This window comes from Balaenoptera acutorostrata, chromosome 1 (genome assembly GCF_949987535.1).
Source record: "Balaenoptera acutorostrata chromosome 1, mBalAcu1.1, whole genome shotgun sequence".
In the NCBI taxonomy this organism is placed as follows: Eukaryota; Metazoa; Chordata; class Mammalia; order Artiodactyla; family Balaenopteridae; genus Balaenoptera; species Balaenoptera acutorostrata.
The window spans coordinates 36483378-36505012 of NC_080064.1; the positions used below are offsets into that span (position 1 = coordinate 36483378).

Below are 21635 nucleotides of genomic sequence, written 5' to 3' on the forward strand. Positions count from 1 at the left end.
ATGCTTGGACCCAGGCCTTGGTAGGGTGTGGTGGGGCCAACCTCTCGCTCCTGGGGTGGAAGGGGCACTGCTATAGCCAAGCCGCCTAGGCTGGAGCCATTCCAGATACTGCAGATGCCCTTGGGGTAAGTGGGGACTGCAGTAGTGTCAGCAAGCCCCCCCCATTAAATTAGTCCCAACGTTTATGCATGCATACGTTTACTTAATCAACAATGCTGAGTACTAGGCCCCTAATTCTGCCATGCCTTGTTCTGTCTGAACAAAAGCTGATCTAGTCCATAGCTACCATGCTAACTAAGCTGCGAGAATGGGACCAGTGAGGAAGGCTGCATGAAGGAAGTTTCATTTCTGAAGGGAATGGGAGGTTTCCGAGGTAGAGGACTTGGGGACTTGAGCTGGCAGTGAGGTGAGGCTGGGCTCAGTTGGGAGGGAAGAAATGGAGAATGGCTTTGAATTCCAGGGTGTATTTCTTGTGTGGGGTTATTGAGGCACCCGGACTTGCACTTGGTTGAGGAGAGGTATAGAAAGCGGGGCTGAGCATGTGGGGGAGGAGATACAGTGGAGGACCCCAGAGGAAGAGGAAGGCAGGCCCTAGTGTTGTCTGCAAACCCATAGCTCCCCAACTCTATGGTACCTGACCAGCACGTGATGGTCAGGGTTTGGTCAGGACCAAGGACAGCTCCCGGCCTGCTGTTGCTCTCCTCCCTTAGCAGGGTTCCCTCCCTTTCTGTCTCAGCCATAGTTCCACCCTGGCTGCCTCTCAGGCACCCCAGCCATCTCTTCAGTAAGATCGCAAGAGCAGGACTGGGTTCTCTTGACTCCCAGCCCTGAGCCATGAGTCTCCTTGGAAGTGTTAGGAGAACTGGTTACTCCCACGATCGTCTCACTCTTTCTCCTGTTCTTTTCCCAACCTCTGTGCAAATTCTGTGTCCTCCATTCTTCATCCTCATTCAATCTCTTCCCACACCAGCCAGCATCAGCCCCCCTTTCATGTCATCCCCTGAGGTCACTCTGTCCCCTTTCCCTTACCCCTCCTCCATCCCATTCTCACCTTACTCTTGATTTTTCACTTCTGGGGTATGTGGAGATGTTTCACATACTTTTTGTCCTTTTCTCCTACGACATAGCACCCAGGTGTCTTCCTCCCCGCTGCCATGATCGAATGTAGCATGTATGACCCGGGAGAATGAGGGGTCTAAAGAACAGCTTCTGAAATCAGATCTGGGTTTGATACTGATGGTGCCACTGATTTGCTGTATCTTATTAGACAGGCAGTTAGCCTCTTTGAGCCTCCGTTTCCTCATCTGCAAAATGCGACAGCTCTTACTCCAAAGACTAAACTCTGTAGTACCTGGTGAACAATAAGTGCTCAGTGTTTGCTTGATTGAGACTGCTGTGAGGATAGCAGTGGATTCTTCCAGTACATGTGCTATGCAAAGGACTACCTTATGAAGTTTTATATCTAAATTAATTTGCCCCAGCAATCCTATTAGAAGTACTATTGTTACAAGCCCCATTCTGCAGATGAGGAAACAGCCATAAAGACGTTGAGTAACTAAGAGCCTCAGTAATTAGTAAGGGGCAGAGCGCAATATTGAAACCCAGGCAGTTTGGTACCTAATTTAAAAATTATGCAATGCCTAATTCTCTATCACCTCCCAGCTGACAGAGTGCAGGGGAAGTGCTTAACAGTGTAGGCGGATAGGAACTGCTCAAACTGGAGTAGTTATTTTCAGGGAGTCGGTGTCTCTGAGGGCGCTTGGCGGGTGAACCGGAAGACCAGCGACCGGAGAGGCGGGCCAGGAGAACTACAACACCCACAAGGCTCCGCGCCTTCCTCTGAGGCACTTCCGATTGGCTTCGGGCTGGGAGGCCGACTATTGGTTCTCTGTGGGCGGCTTGGCGAGGACTGGAGGGCGAGAGCCGTGCTGAGTTTTAGATGGGTAAAGTTGCTATCAGCCCCGCCTCAAACACCCGGAAGTAATCTCCCTGGGCGGCCCACGTGTAGCGGAGAAACGGGAGTTTGGAATGGTCGGGGCCTGGCCCAACGGCTGCGGGCTGACTGACTCCCCCGCCCCTCCTCCCCCCACCAAGCGACTCCGACACTTTGAGGGCCGTTTTTGAGAACGCGGGGCCTGAAGCTGATTGAGGGAGGTCCCCGCTGCCTCACGCTACCCAAATTGTGCCTCATGGAGTCTACATTCAGCAGCCCCGCGGAGGCGGCGCTGCAGCGAGAGGCGGGCGCTGGCGGGCTGCGCACTCCTCTTGGGGACCTGGACCGAGTGTATGAGCTGGAGCGAGTCGTTGGATTTGTCCGCGACCTGGGGTGTCAACGGGTGAGGAGCGGATGGGTTGCCCAGAGGATCGGGATCTTGGGTGATTTTGTGAGGATGGGAATGAGGGGAGATGCTTCTCTGGGAGGAGGAGCTTTGAAGGTTAGGTAGGGACTCCCGGGAAGGTTTCCCTTGAAGAGGAGAGGCTGTTCCTGACTCCATGGTTTATGCTTACAGGTGGCCTTGCAGTTCCCTGATCAGCTATTGGGAGATGCTGGGGCCGTGGCTGCACGACTGGAGGAGGCCACAGGGTCGAAGGTGTTCATTCTGGGAGACACAGCCTATGGCAGGTCTGAACTGGAGCTTGACGATAGAGGGTGGGGTAGGTCTAGGGATCCAGGGCTCATGGCATTTCCCCTCTATGACAGTGTCTGACCCCGATGGTTGTGTTTCTCCCTGATGGTGACGATTCCTCTCCTGATACTAGCTCTTCTCAGTGACGATGTCTTCTTTTCATAACGTCATATTCTTCATTGACCACATTTTCCATTGATGACGGCAACGCTTTTGTCGATGAGAACCCCTCTCACTAATGATATCTCCTCTGCAGCTGCTGTGTGGATGTACTGGGTGCTGAGCAAGCTGGAGCTCAGGCCCTTGTACATTTTGGCCCTGCCTGCTTAAGCCCTCCTGCCCGCCCACTGCCCATTGCCTTCGTCCTTGGTCAGCGATCTGTGGCCTTGGAGCTCTGCGCTAAGGCCTTCGAGGCCCAGAACCTAGACCCCACAGCGCCTGTGGTGCTGCTGAGTGAGCCGGCCTGTGCCCACGCCCTGGGTGAGGGTTTTGCCTGTGCATGCAGGAAGGGTGGGCTGACCAGTAATTTCCCCATGTCAGTACACTCCCATGGAGTTCTCGATATGGGCTTGACCCCAGCCTCTGCTTTTGGGTCCCATTCAGTCTCCTGGGGATGAGGGGGATCCTGCTTTACCAGACCCCAACCCCGACACCACCTCCTTCTTCCAGAGGCCTTGGCCACCCTTCTGCGCCCACGGTACCTGGACCTGCTTGTCTCCAGCCCAGCTCTTCCCCTGCCAGTGGGCTCCCTCAATCCAGATCCTGAGCCCCTGGAGCGTTTTGGGCGCCGCTTCCCCCTGGCTCCAGGGAGGTGTTTGGAAGAGTATGGTGCCTTCTATGTGGGGGGCTCTGAGGCCATCTCTGACCCTGACCTTGACCCAGACCTGAGCCGGCTGCTCTTGGGCTGGGCAGCAGGGCGGCCCTTCTCCTCCTGCTGCCCAGACACAGGGCGGACTCAGGATGAAGGTGCCCGGGCTTGGCGGCTAAGAGCACGTAGACACTATCTGGTAGAGAGGGCCAGAGATGCCCGTGTGGTGGGGCTGCTGGCGGGCACGTTGGGTGTGGCCCGACACCGTGAGGCACTGGCACACTTGCGGAACCTGACACAGGCTGCTGGCAAGCGTAGCTATGTGTTGGCCCTGGGGCGACCCACGCCTGCCAAGCTTGCCAACTTCCCTGAGGTGGATGTCTTTGTGCTGTTGGCCTGTCCTCTGGGTGCCCTAGCCACCCAGCCTTCTGGCAGCTTCTTCCGGCCTGTTTTGGCACCGTGTGAGCTGGAGGCTGCCTGCAACCCTGCATGGCCACCTCCAGGCCTGGCTCCCCACCTCACACATTACGTGGACTTACTGCCTGGTGAGTAGTGGGGGCACTGCCTAGGCTAAAAATGCTTGGGGCATGGAGTTGGGGGCCAGTATGGATCCGCTTTCTCCCTCCCTCCCTTCCAGGCTCTCCCTTCCACGTGCCCCTCCCTCCACCTGACTCGGAGCTGTGGGACACCCCAGATGTGTCACTCATTACTGGGGACCTCCGACCCCCACCTGCCTGGAAGCCATCAACTGATCCTGGATGCTCAGCCCTAACCCCGAGGCCCCAGCTGGAGCTGGCTGAGAGCAGCCCTGCAGGTGAGTGTGGCAAGTCTCCACTCCCATCTGAATTCTTCCCCCATGTTCAGGCCACTCAGCCTCAACCCCCTTCCTCTGCAGCCTCATTCCTTAGTTCCCGGAGCTGGCAGGGACTGCAACCCTGCCTGGGTCAGACGCCGGTGACGGCAGCTGTGAGCGGAAGACGAGGGATTGCCATCGCCTACGAGGATGAGGGAAGCAGCTGATACCATGTGGGGCCAGAGCCACAGGTGGACTTAAGACCTTTAGTGCTCCCTGCACCAATCCCACTCTTCTGCCAGGATCCTTGAAGGAGCCTCTCACTGAGGCAGCCCCTCACCGGGGATAGGATTCAGCTCTTCCTGTCCTGTCCTGGCACTGGCACAAGGCTTAGCACATATTGGCTTAGTAAATATCTGTTGTTTGACAGATGGGGAAACAGCTTTGGGTCTTCCCTGAAGCTTTCTGGGCCATCTGTTCTCCTGGGAACAGCACAAGACAGTTGAGGGTCTGCCTTTGTCAAAGGCAGGTGCTAAATGGTTTAGACCACGGTTTCTCAATCTTGGCACTATTGACACTTTGGGCCAGATAATTATTTGTTGCGAGGGGCTGTCCTGGGTATTGTAGGATGTTTAGCATCATCTCTGGTTTCTGCCCAGTAGGTTCCGGTAGCATGCCCCTCCCCAATTGTGATGACCAGAAATGTCTCCAGATGTTGGCAAATGTCCCCTATGGGGGCAAAAGCGTCCCCAGTTGAGAACCACTGGTCTGCACCTGTGCTGTCCAATACAGTAGCCACATGTGGCTGTTCAAACATAAATTTGAATTAAGTAAGATTAAAAACTCAGTTTCTCAACCACACTAATCACATTTCAGTGCTCAGATAGCCACATGAGAGACAGTGCAGCTGTAAGACATTTCCATCATTGCAAAAAGTTCTGTCGGGCAGTGCTGGTCTACACTGACTCCAATTTGTTTCTCAGGGAGATCACAGAAATGTGAATAAACCAGATAATTTTTCTCCTTGTTTCTTTTTATTCATCAAATACTGCAGGTCCTGCACAGGTGCTGTGGGTTGAGATCTGAATTGTATTTGACTGGATTCCTGTCCTCACAGTGTGGCTGGGAAGAGAGGCAGTTAAACAGGCAATTGCCACATGATGAAGCAATATTCTTTATGAGTAGGGAAGCCCCCAGGGGCAGCTGGAGCCCAGAAGAGGCTTCTCAGAGGGGGTGTTAGCTAAGCCGGATCGCTTGGAGGGGAAAAAAAAAATAATCAGAAGTGAGGTGAAAAAGACATTTGGGCAAAGGATACACCATGCTAAAACAGGCATAAACCAGCATTGTGGGTGCTTCAGGCAAAGTGGAGTTGCTGGACCCTAAAGGTTCAGAGGGGTGAAATGAAATGACTCACCTCTTAATTCCCCACATTTGCTGAGAATCTCGGCATATTGGCGTTGTCCAGAGTGTTGAAGAAGCAGGTGAACAGGAAGATGTGATTTCTGCCCTCAGGGATTGCCCAGTCTGCTAGTAGAGGCAGTTCTGTAAACTGACTGTGGTAACTAGGACAAGGTGGGCACCAATCATGTATTCTACAGATATGTATTGAGCACCCACTGTGTGCCACGCACTGGAAATCCAGCAGTGAGCTCAGGAATCCTTTCATGGTGCTTACATTCTCGTGGTGGGGGAGATAGACACGGAACACTTAGTATGCAGAATGGTGATAAGGGCTATGGTAAAGCTGGGAAGGAGTGCAAGAGAAGGGGCTGCAATATTAAACAGGATGGTCAGAGAAGGCCTTTTGAAGGTGAGCAAAGACTGAAAGAAGTTAGGAATGAACCACGTGGATAATTTGGAGAAGCAGAGGGAACAAGTGCAAGTGCAACGCGTTGAGGGTGTGACTGGTGTGTTCAAGGAACAGCCAGGAGGCCAGTACAGTCAGAGGAGGGAGTTAGTGGGGAAGTATTAGGAGATGAAGTCGGGTAAGAGGCATGGGGAGCCGCAACAGTAGAGGCCTAGTAGGCCATTTTAAGGACTATGGCTTTTATTCCGAGGGAAATGGGGGCCTCCGAGGTATTTCAAAGAGAGTGACATGATCTTGCTGAAGTTTCATTAAGGATCACCAGGGCGGCGGGGGAGCCCAGAGCGGGCGCACTCCCCTGCCTCTGGTTAGGGAAGCCTTCCTGGGGGAATGGTATCCCAAGACCAATAGGTGTTGGCTGGGCCATGGGGTGAGCACGAAGAAGCGTGCTTCAGGCAGAGGAAACAGCATGAGCTCAGTCAGGGACGGAGCGGATACTCTCGTGAAACTGTGTGGGACGGTCGTGGGGAGGCCTGCGAGATCAGCACTGGCTTGGAGACTAAGCTAGGGCGGCGGCGAGCAGGAAAGCAGGGCTGGTGCGCCGCAGCAGGGCGGAGTGTCGGGGCGCAGAAGGAGCGAGCTTGAACGGACGCGAGACTGACCGGCCAGGCAAGGGGTCGAGGTACTCAGTAAGAAGGGCATCCGAGGCCCTTAGGGGCGCGAGACTACAGCCACCACAATCCTCTGCGTCCGCACTTCCGGCATCACCAAGTTCTAGACCGGCGGCGCCGGGCCCGGCGTATGGTCACGTGGCGCCGGCGCGTCACGTGGGCGAGTCAGGTGACACTGCGGGGCGGACGGTGGACGCAGGGACGAGGTTTGAGCTCCGGCCCCCCCCGCCCCCGACCCGAGCCCCTCCGTCGTTGCCGCCATGACTGGGCTAGTGCTGCTCTACTCCGGGGTCTTCGTGGCCTTCTGGGCCTGCCTGCTCGTCGTGGGTGAGGCCGGGCCCTGGCGGGCGGGGCCGGCATCGGGCCGAGCTAGCCCGGCTGGAGCCCAGCGGGGAAGCGGAGTCTTGGGAATACTGGGCCCCGGCGCGGGCTTTGCACCCCGGGCTCCTGGACTTGCCTCGCGTCTGTCCGGGCCTCTGACCCCGACAGAGGAGACCCGTATCTCCAGCTGCTTGGGGAGGGGCGCGGGCGGGGCTTGGTGGGGACCGCGAGCGCAGGCCTTGTCCGTTTCTGACACTGCCGCCGCCTTCCCCGGCTCCCTGCTGTCGTGCCTCTCTTGCTCTTGACCGGCCTTCTTGGGTCACGAGCCGGCTGCTCCAGTTCCTCTTTTCCCGGTAGTCTTGCTCTCCCCCCACACCCACAGCGTGTTGGGTAAACAGCGGCTCGGACTGGGCTGGCTGCATCTGGTGGGGCCTGGCCAGAGCTCTTGCTCCCTCCCCTCCTCCAGGGTATTCAGGCCTGCCGGTGGCTCCCCTTGACGGGTCTGGGTCTGGGAGGTGGTGTCACAGAGGGTATATGTTCCTGAGGGAGTGACAGAAAATGGAGGTCTGAGTAGAGGAATTTGTATAGGCAGCTGTGCTTTTACGTGGGGCCAGCCAGAGGACTCTCCCGTGACTTAGGTGTAGGCAGACCTTTTGGGAAGGTGGCCCATCAGCTGAGCAGTAACTTCTTGCCTAAGTTGTGGCGCTTCTCTCTAGAGAGCAGTCCCTAACCCCCGTTTTTCTCACTGCTGCAGGAATCTGCTACACCATTTTTGACTTGGGCTTCCGCTTTGATGTGGCATGGTAAGGGAGAGGTTTCCACTAGGAGCTTCTTTGCCGCCTGCCCTCTCTGATCTGATCCCTACCCCACCCCACCCCCGAGCTGTCTGGGATGGGGACCTTTGGGAAACATGAAGTGTTTTGTCTCAGCATTGAGGACTGGGGGTGTTGGAGGGGGGGTGGGGGTGGATTTTGTGCCCACTTCTCCACCAGGGCTGAATTGTCTTCCCCCGTCTGCACACCAGGTTCCTGACGGAGACTTCCCCCTTCATGTGGTCAAACCTGGGCATTGGTCTAGCTATCTCTCTGTCTGTGGTTGGAGCAGCATGGTGAGTGTTGGGGTCATGGGTCAGGGGAGGGGCTGAATCATAGCAAGTGGTGTCACTGGGTTCTTAGTCATCTTGGGGGCAACCACAGGATTGGGCTTTGCTCATTGGTTTCTTATCCGTCCACCAGGGGCATCTATATCACTGGCTCTTCCATTATTGGGGGAGGGGTGAAGGCCCCCAGGATTAAGACGAAGAACCTGGTCAGGTAAGTGTAGGACCCTTGTAAGGTTGTCAGAACCAGCTGCATTGGTAGCTGCCTGTGCGTTTGACCTGCCTGATGTGCTGCTCCTGACCAGCCTCCTGTTGGGGTCGATGTCAGTGGGGGAGAGGTGGCTGGAGACTCTTCAGGGAGGAAGGTTGGTTTCTTTCTCAACTCTTTCTCCTCTCCACCCCCTAATCCCCCGCTACCACTACCAGCATCATCTTCTGTGAGGCTGTGGCCATCTATGGCATCATCATGGCGATCGTCATTAGCAACATGGCTGAGGTATGGAGGACTAGGTGGGGTGGGCATCTATTCCAGTGTGTTCTATATATTGCTTAGTGATGGTGGAGGAGGGGGAGTGGAGTAGGGGGTGATTTCTGATTATTTCTCTGCTTCCCTCAGCCTTTCAGTGCTACTGACCCCAAGGCCATTGGCCATCGAAACTACCATGCAGGTAGGTGGGTGTGTGAAGGCAAAAAGTTGGGGCTTCACAGCTGCTTCCCCCTCCAGTGCGCGCCCCAGCTTAGATTCTTCATTTTGATATTCTCTCACCTACTTTGGCCTGCTTTGTAGAGTTGGGGTGGTGGCTGGCCCCACTAGTCCATGTTGAATCCCTTGCCCTCATCTCTCCTTGTGTCTGGCTTGGCCTCAGTGCTCCCCTTCCATCCCTCCAGGTTACTCCATGTTTGGGGCTGGCCTCACAGTGGGCCTGTCTAACCTCTTCTGTGGAGTGTGCGTGGGCATCGTGGGCAGTGGTGCCGCCTTGGCTGATGCACAGAACCCCAGCCTCTTTGTAAAGATTCTCATTGTGGAGATCTTCGGCAGTGCCATCGGCCTCTTTGGGGTCATCGTTGCAATCCTTCAGGTGCTGAATCCCCCTGGGGAGCCTCTCTCCTTGTCCCCAGCCCAGCCTCACCCTTCTTGTGGAGGAGCCACAGTGCTCCCGTCTACACCTGTAACCATAAGAACCTCTTAAACAGTTTCCACCACCTAGTTCCCATCTCTTGGTTTTCCCCTTTTGAAGTTTTCCATTTATTTCTGTCTTCAATGTGGTATCACTGACAACTGTCTTTTTTTGTCTGTTGTGTCTATATACAAAAGATTTAGCTTCTCTTTCCTGTTCTGTTATTTTGTCTGTTCCTCTGTGTCTTTGTAGTCTAGACCAGGTTGGGATGCGTCTGTCTCAGTCCGTCTTGGTGTGTTTGACTGTGCTGTCAGTAGGACAGCACATCTGAGGTGTGTGTGATTAAGGACCAGCCTGAGTGTCTGAATGTGACTGTGGGCGCCTGACTGGGTTGACTCTTGGTGACTGGCACTGTCCATATGCCACTTCTCTCTGTCTTGTCTGTCCCACAGTTGAACTCTGTAGTTGTCTCTGTGTCCCTGGTTCACTGTGTTTGTCACAGCATGTCCATCCTGGTCCAGTCATCCATCTGTTGTGGTCTGTCCGTCCTGCCATGGGTCTGATCATCTGTCATTTGTCATTGTCTAATCTATTTCTCTGTCCCTGACTGATTTCTCCTGTTCTTCTTTTGCAGACCTCCAGAGTGAAGATGGGTGATTAGATGATCTGTGTGGGCGGGGCCGTGCCCCACTCTTATTTATTTGTGGTTTTCCCGGGACAGCTGGAGCTGTGCCCCTTAGGCTTTCAGGGGGCTTGGTGTTCAGGGCCCTCCCTGCACTCACTCCTGCTGCCTGTCGACTTGGAGGCACTGCCTGGCTGGATCCGCAGTGTGGGGAGTGGGCTGCTGTTGACGGTGTGCAGCTTTGCACCCGTGTCCCACCTCCACCTCCAACCCATCTTCCCAGTGTTTGTGAAATAAACATGGTATTTGTCTGGGTCAGTGCTGCTTCTCTTGCCTTTCTTCGCCACCTCCTTTCACAGAGGAAGGGTAAACAGGCCTGTAGGTCTCAACTTCGTGCCAGCTTCTTGCCAACTTTCCGACTCATATACACTGTCTCTGCTGTGGACAACGCTGGCACCTGGGTTGGAAGGAAAGTGTGCTGGGCTGAGGACTCTGTAGTTCTGAACATCTTTATTGAAGGGAAGGGGGGAGTCTAGGTATATGGGCCCATGTGTTTGTGTGGGGAAGGGAGGTGTCCTAGTCCCATGCCCTCAGGGCTCTGGTCAGCCCAGCCCCAGTTAGCCACATTTGCTTACCTGGCTTTACCCTCAGGCATCCATCATCTCTACCCCTGGGGCCTTGGAACCCATTCATTTGCCTCTGCCCATCGTCCCCGCACCATACCCTGCCAGTAACTAGTTTGATCCCTTGGGGCCATGTCCAGCTCCTCCCACTCCTGTCCAACCTCCTGTTCCCTAGAAGCCCCTGCCACACACTTCTGTCTACGCCTTTCAGTGTCCTGCCCAGTTTTAACTAGCAGCCCCCTCTGGCGGACCCTCAGTCATGCTCCCATCGATGAGCTGACAAATCCCTGACCTCCCTGCACGAGTTGGCCTAACTTCCAGGTGCCCTTCTTTGGCTGAGTTCGCGCTCCACCCCAGACCAGACCCCATTCCTCCGTAATGGGTTTTACCCATCCACACCCTCTCCGGTTCGGACCTCGAATCCAACCCCTTGGATGAGTCTGATTAATTTCTCCCGCCTCTCCCTGGTCCTCCGTCCCCTCGCTCCGTTGCGCTTGGCCGCCGGCAGGGGCGGACGTCGGAGGCGCGCGGCGGGGACGGGCGCGCTGGAGGCGGGGGGCTGCGGGGGCGCGCGCACGGGCGCGCGGGCCGGGCCTGCCCCTCCGAGGCGCCGTAGCGCGGGAGGGAGGTGGCGGCGCTGTGGTCTATCGGTCGGCGGGTTCGTGGGTCTGCCCGGCCGCCCGGCCCCGCCCTGCCCCCCGGGGCGGCTCGGCTCCATGGCCCGCGGCGGCGGCGGGAGGCGGCCCGGGGGCCGCGGGGGCCGCTGACCGGGAGGCGGAAGGCGGCGGGGCCGGGCCATGGGGGACGGAGCCGTTCGCAGCCGCCGGAGCCCGGAATCCAGCCGGAGCCGGAGCGGCGCCCCCTGCTGAGCCCCGAGCGCCGGGTGAGAGGGGGGCGCGCGCGGCCCCCAGCCCGGGGCCCCGAGATTCTAGACCCGGCCCCGCGAGGGGTGCCCCGAGCGCGGCCCCGAGATCCCCGCCCAGGACCCGGTGAGAGTCGCTAGCGGCCGGACACCGGCCTGGCGTCACCCCACCCTACCCCCATCCCTCGAGTCTCCTCGCCCCCCTCGGGCTCCTCTGCCCGCTCCCAGCCAGCCTCCCTTATTGTCCTCGCTCACCCTGGCCTCGTGGCGTGGGGAGGCGCTCCTCGCTCCCCTTTCCTCGGCCCCTACCCCACATCCTCTCCTCCAAGCCCCCTCCCCGCCAGGCTCCACACCCACCCTGTCTTCGCTGCCTCCAGGTCTCGGGGTGCCACGTGTTCAGGCCACTCAGCCTTACAGCCCCGCCCAAACGCACCTCGCAGCCTGGCAGCCTGACCCAGAACCCCTGCCCCGGAGGGAGGGGTGGGAGTATTTGCACGTGGGTCCGGGTGTTGTGAGCTGCCCGGGAGCCCGTCTGTGTGACTCTGTAAGTCCAGGAGCGGCGGCTTTGTTTGTGAATGCGTGACTCGTGTTGCTGTTCTTGTCACCCAGGCGTGTCTGTGACTCTATATGTAGTTCTGTGTGTATCTGAGTGCAGGTGACTGTAGCTGGGACTGCGGGTGTCTTTGTGGTTGTGTGACGCTATGTATCTGAGTGGGACTCACCCTGCTCTCTGAAGCACTGCCAGAAGTGCCCCCCAGAAGTGTTGCTGCTGTGTTGGACCCACAGTTAGAGCCATGGCCCAGGCAAGACCCTCTCCTAACATGCTGTCTCCAGGGCCCAAGCGTTCCCCTTTCTGGGAATCAGAACCAGCAGTGCTGGGCAGGCCCCAGAGAGTTCATCCCAATCCTTGAGGTCTTATGGGAGGGGTGTCTGATGCCCCACCTTGTACTTTGACCTCTTGCTCCAGAGGGAAGGGATCCCATAAACATCTTGTTCAAATTTGGGCCACCTGGATGCTGAGGGCCACTTCCCAGCCTGGTCCCAGATGGCCTGGCTTGCTTGCCACTGGAACCTGTCCAACCAAACCACTGCCCACCATGTTCCCCAGAGGACTAAATGAAGTCTTGAGTACAAAGCGCTCTTGCATGGTAAGTACTCAGTAAATGGTCTCCCTCCCCCAGACCAGGAGTCCTGGGTTGAGGATGCTGGCCTGTGGGGCGTTTGTTCTCTGGGGCACAGAGAACACATGTGGGTCTATACGTAAACGTGTTTCCTTGTTCAGGTATGAGCCAGCGTGAACTAGAGGTCACATGTCCATGTTCTTGGGAATCCATGGGGTGTGTGTGAAGTCGGGCAATAAGGGCACATACCTGAGTGTGAGGGTGGGTGAAGCTGTGCTTGTGAGTGTCAGCGAGGATGAGGAAGGAAGGCATTGTGTGAAGATGCGGGAGTAGTGAGTTGCCAGGGACTGTTTGTGTGTATTTGCAGGTAGAATGTAAGTCGAAGGGTGTGAGCAGGTAAGTGTGAGGATGCGGGTCTAAGACTGTGAGCAGTGCGCAGGAGGTGGGTGGGTGGCCTAGCCCCTCCGGCCCTGACCTCCTGGGTCTGTTTCTCTCCTACCCCTGCTCAGGCCAGCAGCCGGATGCCCGGGCCCATTGGGCGGGCCGGTGGCCGCCTGCGGGATGAGCAGACTCCTCGGGGGGACGCTGGAGCGCGTCTGCAAGGCCGTGCTCCTACTCTGCCTGCTGCACTTTCTCGTGGCCGTCATCCTCTACTTTGACGTCTACGCCCAGCACTTGGCCTTCTTCAGCCGCTTCAGTGCGCGAGGCCCCGCCCGTGCCCTCCACCCAGCCGCCAGCAGCAGTACCAACTGCTCTCGGCCCAACGCCACCGCCCCCAGCTCCGGGCTCCCCGAGGCTCCCAGCGCCCGGCCGGGCCCCACGGCTCCTGTCCTGCCACCCTGTCCTGACTCGCCGCCTGGTCTTGGTGAGACTGCAGGGTGGGGCTTGCCTCTAGGGGTGGGCAGGGGACTGGGGGAGTGGAGTCTTGACCCACGGGGTTGCCAAGGGTCTGGGTGTGTTGTCAGAGGGCTGTTCCTGGGGTTCCCTTGCCCACCCCAGGCGGAGGGAGAGGGCTGGTGTCCCTGGGTTCTGATGAAGGCCTGATTCCTGCCACCGTCCTGCCTGCAGTGGGCCGACTGCTGATTGAGTTCACCTCACCCATGCCCCTGGAGCGGGTGCAGAGGGAAAACCCAGGCGTGCTCCTGGGCGGCCGCTATACACCGCCCGACTGCACACCAGCCCAGACGGTGGCGGTCATCATCCCCTTCCGACACCGGGAGCACCACCTACGCTACTGGCTCCACTATCTGCACCCCATCCTCAGGCGACAGCGGCTGCGCTATGGCATCTATGTCATCAACCAGGTGTGCTGCCTGCGGCCCCCAGGCTGGCCACCAGCCACCAGGGAACCCACGAGCACCCGTGGGTGAGGGGCCCACATACCTGCTGGTGCAGCCACGGGGTTGGGGCATTCATGGCTGCTCGTCTGCCAGTGGTTGTGCGGACACGTGTACATATGTGTGGGGGCACGTGTATGTCATTGCGTGTGTAGGCAGGTTTGTATGTGCATTCAGGGGCGTGCATGTGTGTTAATGGTGGTGTGCACACTGCCAGGTGTGTGCATGGCCTCGATAGGGGGTGAGAGCCATTGTCTACCCGTGGTAGGCCCCACCCACGGGGGTGGCAGCTTAGGGTATGCTGGCTCTGAGATATGGAGGGCCCCGAGCAGAGGGAGAGTTAGACCTGAAAGAGGGATCAAGTCTGCCTTAGGGCCAAGTGCTGAGCACAGCTGAGATCCAGGAATTCAGCTCAGGCTCTGAGCCCTGCCATGGGCCTGGCTGGGGCTGGCTGCCAGAACCTGGAGAGGATCTGATACAGGCCCTCCTCCCCACAGAGAATTCCCAGACTTGAACTTGGATCCCTTTAGACTCCAGGACAATGTTGTGTGACTGGAGTTGGAGCAGGGGGCAGTGGGACCACCAAAGGGCCTGGTCCAGCCCTGGGGTGGGAAAGCGATGATTGAGATGGGTCTTGAGGGATGAACAGGCATCAGCTGGCAGAGGGACTGGAGGAGGCAAGCATTTTATGTAGAGGGACCTGGAGGCCCCAGGCCCCAACAAGAGAACTGGTCTCGTGTTCGGGAACTGTCCGCTGAGGGGTGGGGTCCAACGTGTAGGGTGGGTAACAGAGATGAGGTTGGAAGAGCTAGTGGAGGCCAAATCCAGAAGGGTCTTAGGAGGCATCTTAAAGAGTTGGATTCTAGCCTGAAAGTGATGGGGCACCATTGTGAGGTTTTAATGAGGGAGCAATGTGTATGTGTGCTTATTAAAAAGATTGCTCTGGTTGCTTGTGGACAGTGGGATGCAAGGGGAGCCTGGAGGCAGGGGGCCTGGTTGGGAAGAGGCTACGATGTTCAGGAAGGAGGTGGTGAATGTGCATACGAGTCGGGCAGGAGTTGTGTGGGTGAGGGGAGAGATGTGACACTATAGCAGAGAGTAAGGAAAGAGAGATGCCGGGACATCTCGAGGGTTTCTGTCTTGACTGTTGGCAGTGTGGATGCCTGTGCCTCTGAATGAGATGGGAACATAGGATCTGGGCCAGGTCTGGGGGTGAGTGCGACTCTGAATTCTTTTTTGCATGTGATGAATTTAAGTGCCTGGGGGAAGTATAAGAGGAATGTTCAGCAGGCAGTTGGACAAATGAATCGACCTAGGAGTGAGGTCTGAGGTGGAGAGGGATCTGGGAGCCACCAGTACACAGATGATGGTCCCTAAAACCAGCAATGTCAGCCTGCCCAGGGGGGCCTGGGAGCTGAGAGGAGAAAGCCAGAACATAAGGGAACGGGTGGAGAAAGAGAGAACACAGAGGCCACGTGGGTTGACCAGAAAGGTTTGAGGAGACCCAGGAGAGCTTGGTGTCCCAGGAGCCTAGGAATAAGCGTCAAGAAGGGAGCGTGGCAGCTGCATGAGCGCTGCTGGGGGAGTAAGGAAGGATGTAGACTAAGAAGCGTCCAGTGGATTTAGCAACAAGGTGGGCCCAGCGAGAGCCATTTCAGGGGCCTGGTGGGGGCGGAAGCAGATTGCAGTGGGTTGCAGAAGGAATCAGATTTGACAAAATGCAAGTAGCCAATTGGAGACAACTCTCGATCAAAAAAAAACCCCTCTGCTGAGAAGGGAAGGCAAAAGGTAGGGCGGTGGCTAGAGGGAGGGCTTTCTTTGGATGGGAGAGAAATGAGCATGTTTATGAGCCCTGTGGGAGAAACCTAGGGCCCTGGGGTGGTGAGAGAGGTTAGGAAGGAGTGCTGATGAGCCAGGAGAAAGTAGACAGTTGCTCCAAGGGCTGGTGGGAAGGTTCAGGGCAAGGAGGAAAGAGAGCAGGTGAGGCTGGGCCGTTCAGGTTCCAGGGAAGCAGCTCCCACCCCCTCGGGCCCAGGCTGGCTGGTGAAGAGGAGGGGCTACTCCTCCTCTCCTTCCAGAAGGGCCCACTTGAAGACCAGGAGCGTCTCTGGCTCCAGCCTGGAGATCATGGGTTGGAGCAGGGGGCTCAGGGGCCAGCCAGCTCCTTCCATGGAACCCTCCTTGCTCTGACCAGAATTTGGAGCTTGGGGCTACATGGCCAGGAGGCCGGCCTCAAGGAGACCTCGTCCCGCAGCCCATTTCTCGGGGGATCCCAGGCTCACTGTGCTTATCATTTCGTTGCGGAGACAAGTGAATTGAGCCTGGTCCCGTCCTGGTCCCAGAGGCTGCCCGGGGAGTTGGATGTGGATCTACATGAGCCAGAGGGGACAGGTGGCTGAGGCTCAGTGGCTCAGTCCTCGTGGTCTCTGCATCTTAGATGCTGGTCATTTGGGGGCATTTTTGGTTCATCTCACTCTGTGACGTGCTCAGTAGGGAAACTGTGTGTTCAGGGCCGGTCATCTCTAGGATTCGCACCAGCACAGAGAAGACACCTGGCACCAAGGACAGGGCCACCTGGCATGTTAGAAGGAATGAATGAAAGGAGAGCTCTAAATTGTAACAGTTGGAATGGACCCTGGCATAAGGGAAGCACACGGGAGGAAATGAGTAATTATACTGGGGCGGGGAGGTTTGGTGAAGGAGGCCTTTCCAGGCATGAGTTTGATAAGCATAGAAGGAGAGCATTCCAGGCAGAGGGAACTGCTAACACCGAGGCCTGGAGGCAAGAAAGAGTCTGGCGTGTTCTGGGGTCGTGGAGGAATGTAGTATAGCTGGTCCTCAGCATCTGAGGGCAGTGGCCAGAGAGAAGATGGAGTCACTTCCTGAAAGGCCTTGTAAGGCCAGGTCCAGGGTAAAGAGCTGGCCTTGATTCCTAGAGTCTGGGGGCCCCGATGGGGGCAGGTGGGGGTAGTACTGGGCCCACAGGGACCGCGCTGGATGGTGGTAAAGTGGCAGGCCTCCAAGTCTCAGGCCCAGAGCTGACCTGTCCCCTCCACCAACCCCAGCACGGTGAGGACACTTTCAACCGGGCCAAGCTGCTCAACGTGGGTTTCCTAGAGGCACTGAAGGAGGATGCCACCTACAACTGCTTCATCTTCAGTGACGTGGACCTGGTGCCCATGGATGACCGCAACCTGTACCGCTGTGGCGACCAGCCTCGCCACTTCGCCATTGCCATGGACAAGTTCGGCTTTCGGTGAGGGCTCCCTTCTCAGGTGGACCCAGGCCTCCCCACCCCACCCAGGCCATCGCTCCCAGCCCCAGTGGCCCCCTTGCTGCCGGGCCTCCATCTGGAATCCCCTGAGACCCCTCACTGATGCCTGCCTTCCGTGCCCTAGGCTGCCCTATGCTGGCTACTTTGGAGGTGTGTCGGGCCTGAATAAATCCCAGTTCCTGAGAATCAACGGCTTCCCCAACGAGTACTGGGGTTGGGGTGGTGAGGATGACGACATCTTCAACCGGTGAGTGGGGACAGGGTAGGGAGTAGACTGGGTGCTTGAGGCGGGGGTGGCGCAGACCGGGCGGGGCTCTTCGCCCTTCCTGGTGCCTGCTCCAGCCCGGCTGTCCCCGTCCCCAGGATCTCCCTGGCTGGGATGAAGATCTCGCGCCCAGACGTCCGCATAGGCCGCTACCGCATGATCAAGCACGACCGGGACAAGCATAATGAGCCCAACCCTCAAAGGTGACCCCCAGCGCCCTCGACCCCAACCGCCCCGGCCCCTTACTCCGTAGTGGTGATGTCCCAGTGCCACTGACACCCAGAGGTGATCCCAAGGTCCCCGACCCTTGACTTATAGAGATGACTCCCACCACCCCGATCCCTGTTCCCCAGTCCCCAGCTCAGCCTCACCCCGTCCGGCTCTCACCCCTGGCCCGATTCCTAGAAGTGACTGAAGTTTAAAGGCAGGGCTCAGATCGTCACTGAGTAGCTTGCATTCCTCTCGGTGCCCTCACAGACCTCACTTGTGCCAGAACAGATAGGATGAGAGATAGCGGGCCCAGGGCACAGCTCCAGGGCCTGTGGACCCAACAGAGGTGGCCCGAGCAATGTGGGGTGGTAGTGGAAGTCGTTGCTGAGCTCTCTGAGATTGGAGTAGGCGGCTGGTCTCCGAGGAGGAAGCAACATTGGTGTCTGATGCTGGGTGGGAGAAGTGCCTGAGGGCATGTGAAATGTAGGGGCAGGGGGCGAGAGGGTGCAGAGCAGTCAGACCCAGTCCTGGCTGGATAGCCCGTGTGAAGTTCATTCTAGGCAGGGAGGCCGGCAGAGGCAGCACAAGGTGATCAGGGCAAGGTGCTGTCCTGGCAGAAGAGGGAGTGATGGTGGGAGGCTTCCTGGAGGAGGTGATGGTAAACTGGAGTTTGAAAAGAGTTATTCATTCTACAAATATTTGTCACACACCTACCCTAGGCACAGTGCTATATTCACCAGGCTGATGGAGGAGGCCAGTCTGGATAAAAGGAATAGTACGTGTAGGAGTCTGGAATGTGAACGTCCATTGTATACACTGAGAGTCTGAAACTCTTCAGTCTGAAAGCTGGGAGTGACAGGAGAGGGGGTCTCTGCTGATCCCAGGTTGGGAGTTTCACTTTTGTCCCAGAGGCGCTGGGGAGTCATAGAAGGGTTTTCAGCGGGGAAGGGGCAGGACCAGATTTGGGTTTGGAAGGGCCACCCTTTGAGTCTGAAGAAGGTGAAGGGCTGGCAGAGCTGCTGGGTGGAGCAGGAGGAAGCAGACTAGGCCCAAAGGAACTGACGGAGCCCAGGGGGCATGTGGGTGTGACGCTGCCGTGCCCCCATGGGACCAGTAGGGATGTTCTGCTGTGAAGCCAGTGTGTCAGAGTGGGGAGGGAGGTGGCAGCACTGATGTAGGGTTGATCTTTGGCAGAAGCATGACGCACCAGGCGTCCAGGGAGCTGATGAAAAAGCAGTTCAGATAAAAACCATGGTGAGCAGGACAAGGACGACAGGCTGGGAGAAGAGGGGCTTCAGGGCATCTGAGGGAGAGCGCTCAGTGTTGGGATGGCTCTGGAGAGCGATCTGAACTGAGCTCAGAACGACTGGGAGGATCAAAACAGTTGGGATGAGGGTGGGAGTGGAGCTCTGGAAGCACCTGCCAGGGGCCATGGTCCTGTTGCAGGAATAGCGTGTCTAGGTGCTATCCTCAGTTGTGATGTCTGCCTTAGGTGGGGGAGTGGCATGATAGCAAGATGTTTCTGGCTTAAGGAACTCTGTGGATGCTGGTTTCATCTACCTAGTTGCTTTTGCTCAAATCTAGGAGTTCTGGATTTTTTTATTTTTTTATTTTTTTATTTTTTAATAACCAAATTGATCTTTTTTTTAAAAAAGTTTTATTTATTTATTTATTTTTTAAATTTATGGCTGTGTTGGGTCTTCGTTTCTGTGCGAGGGCTTTCTCTAGTTGTGGCAAGCGGGGGCCACTCTTCATCGCAGTGCGAGGGCCTCTCACTATTGCGGCCTCTCTTGTTGCAGAGCACAGGCTCCAGATGCGCAGGCTCAGTAATTGTGGCTCACGGGCCCAGCTGCTCCGCGGCATGTGGGATCTTCCCAGACCAGGGCTCGAACCCGTGTCCCCTGCATTGGCAGGCAGATTCTCAACCACTGCGCCACCAGGGAAGCCCTAGGAGCTCTGGATTCTTCTTTCCCTCACCCTACATGTCCGGACCATCAGCTGGTCACATCAGTGCCACCCCCCCAAACATATCTGAGCTGGTCCACTTTTCCCTTTACCTCTGCCCTGGTGTGGCCTCCGTCCTCTTGCCCAGCTGGTTTTCTGTCTTCCCTCTTCTATAGTTTATGTTCCCTGGCCCTCCCTCCCCCAAACTGGGCGAAAAATCCCTCAGTGTCTTCTCACCCACAGAATAAAAAACTGCTTCCTCTGATTTACAGAGGCCTGCCCGTACATGCTCTAACCTCCCAGCTAATCTTACTCTGGTTTTTCCCCTTGGCCCATTAAGCTCTAGCCACTCAGCTGTGCAAATTCACATTTCCAGTGTAGGGTCAGCATGTGCTGTTACCTCTGCCTGGAATGCTCTTCCTCTGCTGTCAGCTTGATGGCCCGCACGCACCCCTTCCATGGCAGTCATCCTGATCTCCCTCTCCTGTCTCCCTTAGCGCGCTGATGTCTTCCTTGTCTGTTACTTGTCTCCCTTAGTGGAATAGACTTGCCACGAGAGGAAGGACCTTGCTGTCCTGTTCATGGCTGTGACCCTGGTGCTTAGAGCGCGCCTGGCACACGGGGACTGCTCAATAAATAGATGGTGAAGGAGTGACTAAAGGATGAGGAACAGAGAAGATGGCACAGAGATGATGGGTGTGAGGAGTAAAGATGATGCATACAATACAGGACACGTTGCATTTGAGGTACCTGTGGGGTGCCCTGTGTCTAGGTCTGAGATGAGAGAAAGATTTGTGAGGGTGTTGTGATTCTGGACTCAAGGGGGTGAGATCTCTTTTTGGAGGGTAGTTGCAAGAGCCAAAGGGCTCCAGGCAGGTGGACGGGGCGACGAAGAGAACCGAGTCACCCCAGGAAGAAGCCAGGATGGCGTGACCCTTGGCCCCAGTGATCTCTGTTGGGTTTGGTGGTGAGCCCTGATCTGGACCCACTTCCATCCTATCTAGGTTTACCAAGATTCAAAACACGAAGCTGACCATGAAGCGGGATGGCATCGGGTCAGTGCGGTACCAGGTCTTGGAGGTGTCTCGGCAACCGCTCTTCACTAATATCACAGTGGACATTGGGCGGCCCCCATCATGGCCTCCTCGGGGCTGACACCAATGGACAAAGGCTACCAGTGCCAAGGATTGCCTGCCAGAGGACTGACCTACAGCCTGGCTGGTGGCTGCTCTGTGACAGATCCCCCAGGACAGAGACTGTGGGCTCTGTTTTCTGAGGGTCTTCAGTAGGCCCCCCAGCTGCACCTGGAAGTTTCAGAACCTACTTCGGGGAGCTTCTGTCCTGGGCAGGCCCCTCAAGTGTAGCCCTCTCTGGGGTCAACCCTTCTTCCTGCTCCTCCCTCCCCAGTTCAGCCCCCCTCACTGTCAGGGTTGGGCCAGCCCCTGCACTGCCTCGCCGAGTGGCCTGGGCCAGGTCACTCCACCTCTCTGTGCCTCAGTTTCCCCCCCTTGAGTCCCCTAGGGCCTGGAAGAGTGGGAGGTATGACTAGGGGGCAATGTCGCTTCCAGGGGGAATTCTCAGACCTGGGGATCCCCCATGCTCCCAGGGGAGGGGAAACCTTTTTCACTCAACATTGTAGGGGGCAAACTCTGGTGCACCCCCTGCTGAGGAGCAGCGCCAAGAGGGGACCAGAGGGCGTGCTGTGTCGCTGTCTGGGATCTTGGGGTTGGGCTTTGCATGGGGCGGATGGGGCTCGGATCCGTTGGGTTCCTGCCCCGCCCCCCTCAGAGAGAAGGCAGAAGCCCCAGGGCCGGCTCGTGTTTGTACATTGCACAGAAACTTGTGTGGGTGCTTTAGTAAAAAACGTGAATGGAGCAGCCCCTTTGTCTGTTTGGGGATGGGGATCTGGATCCCTAAACCCAGACCCAGAGTGTGTTACGGGAGGGCCAGGGGGAACCAGGACAGCCCATCGGTCTGGCCCAGGCTGTCGTGGTTCCCCAGGCCCCTCGAAATGCAGTGGTTCGCTAGACTTCTGCCGGCTGGAAGGAGAAATGTTTACCCTGCCGCTGCCTCCCGGCCAGAAGAGACAAAGAAGTAATAAACCCATTGGGCTCAGATTTCTCGGTTCTTTCACCT

General features: G+C 57.0%; 3 protein-coding genes across 8 annotated transcripts; all 3 read left to right on the forward strand.

The window, feature by feature from the left end:
* The first annotated feature begins 1969 nt into the window (after positions 1-1969).
* Positions 1970-5248, forward strand: DPH2 (diphthamide biosynthesis 2). Of its 2 annotated transcripts, XM_007164596.2 has the most exons (6): positions 1971-2336; positions 2511-2623; positions 2884-3107; positions 3297-3980; positions 4073-4249; positions 4331-5248. In XM_007164596.2, the coding sequence occupies exons 1-6, from the start codon at positions 2190-2192 to the stop codon at positions 4453-4455; spliced, it is 1470 nt and encodes a 489-aa protein (XP_007164658.2). In that variant the 5' UTR covers positions 1971-2189; the 3' UTR covers positions 4456-5248. The 2 variants fall into 2 exon arrangements, with proteins under 2 accessions (XP_028019390.2, XP_007164658.2); XM_028163589.2 differs by lacking the exon at positions 2884-3107 and having other exon boundaries at positions 1970-2336.
* Positions 5249-6853: 1605 nt separating this feature from the next.
* ATP6V0B (ATPase H+ transporting V0 subunit b) lies at positions 6854-10181 on the forward strand. The gene is made up of 8 exons (XM_007164595.3): positions 6854-7030; positions 7779-7827; positions 8049-8132; positions 8260-8337; positions 8550-8619; positions 8740-8791; positions 9012-9202; positions 9876-10181. Exons 1-8 carry the CDS (start codon positions 6964-6966, stop codon positions 9900-9902), a joined length of 618 nt encoding a protein of 205 aa, XP_007164657.1. The 5' UTR covers positions 6854-6963; the 3' UTR covers positions 9903-10181.
* An 879-nt stretch (positions 10182-11060) lies between these two features.
* B4GALT2 (beta-1,4-galactosyltransferase 2) lies at positions 11061-21614 on the forward strand. 5 transcript variants are annotated; one of them, XR_009008787.1, is made up of 9 exons: positions 11234-11369; positions 12316-12496; positions 12979-13334; positions 13538-13773; positions 16872-17062; positions 17205-17327; positions 17444-17548; positions 20037-20245; positions 20504-20641. XR_009008787.1 is itself a non-coding variant. In XM_057549657.1 (8 exons), exons 3-8 carry the CDS (start codon positions 13031-13033, stop codon positions 20652-20654), a joined length of 1110 nt encoding a protein of 369 aa, XP_057405640.1. In that variant the 5' UTR covers positions 11234-11369; positions 12316-12496; positions 12979-13030; the 3' UTR covers positions 20655-21614. The 5 variants fall into 5 exon arrangements, 4 of the variants coding, with proteins under 4 accessions (XP_057405650.1, XP_057405642.1, XP_057405640.1 ...); XM_057549657.1 differs by lacking the exon at positions 20037-20245 and having other exon boundaries at positions 20504-21614; XM_057549664.1 differs by lacking the exon at positions 20037-20245 and having other exon boundaries at positions 11350-11475; positions 20504-21614.
* Positions 21615-21635: the final 21 nt, after the last annotated feature.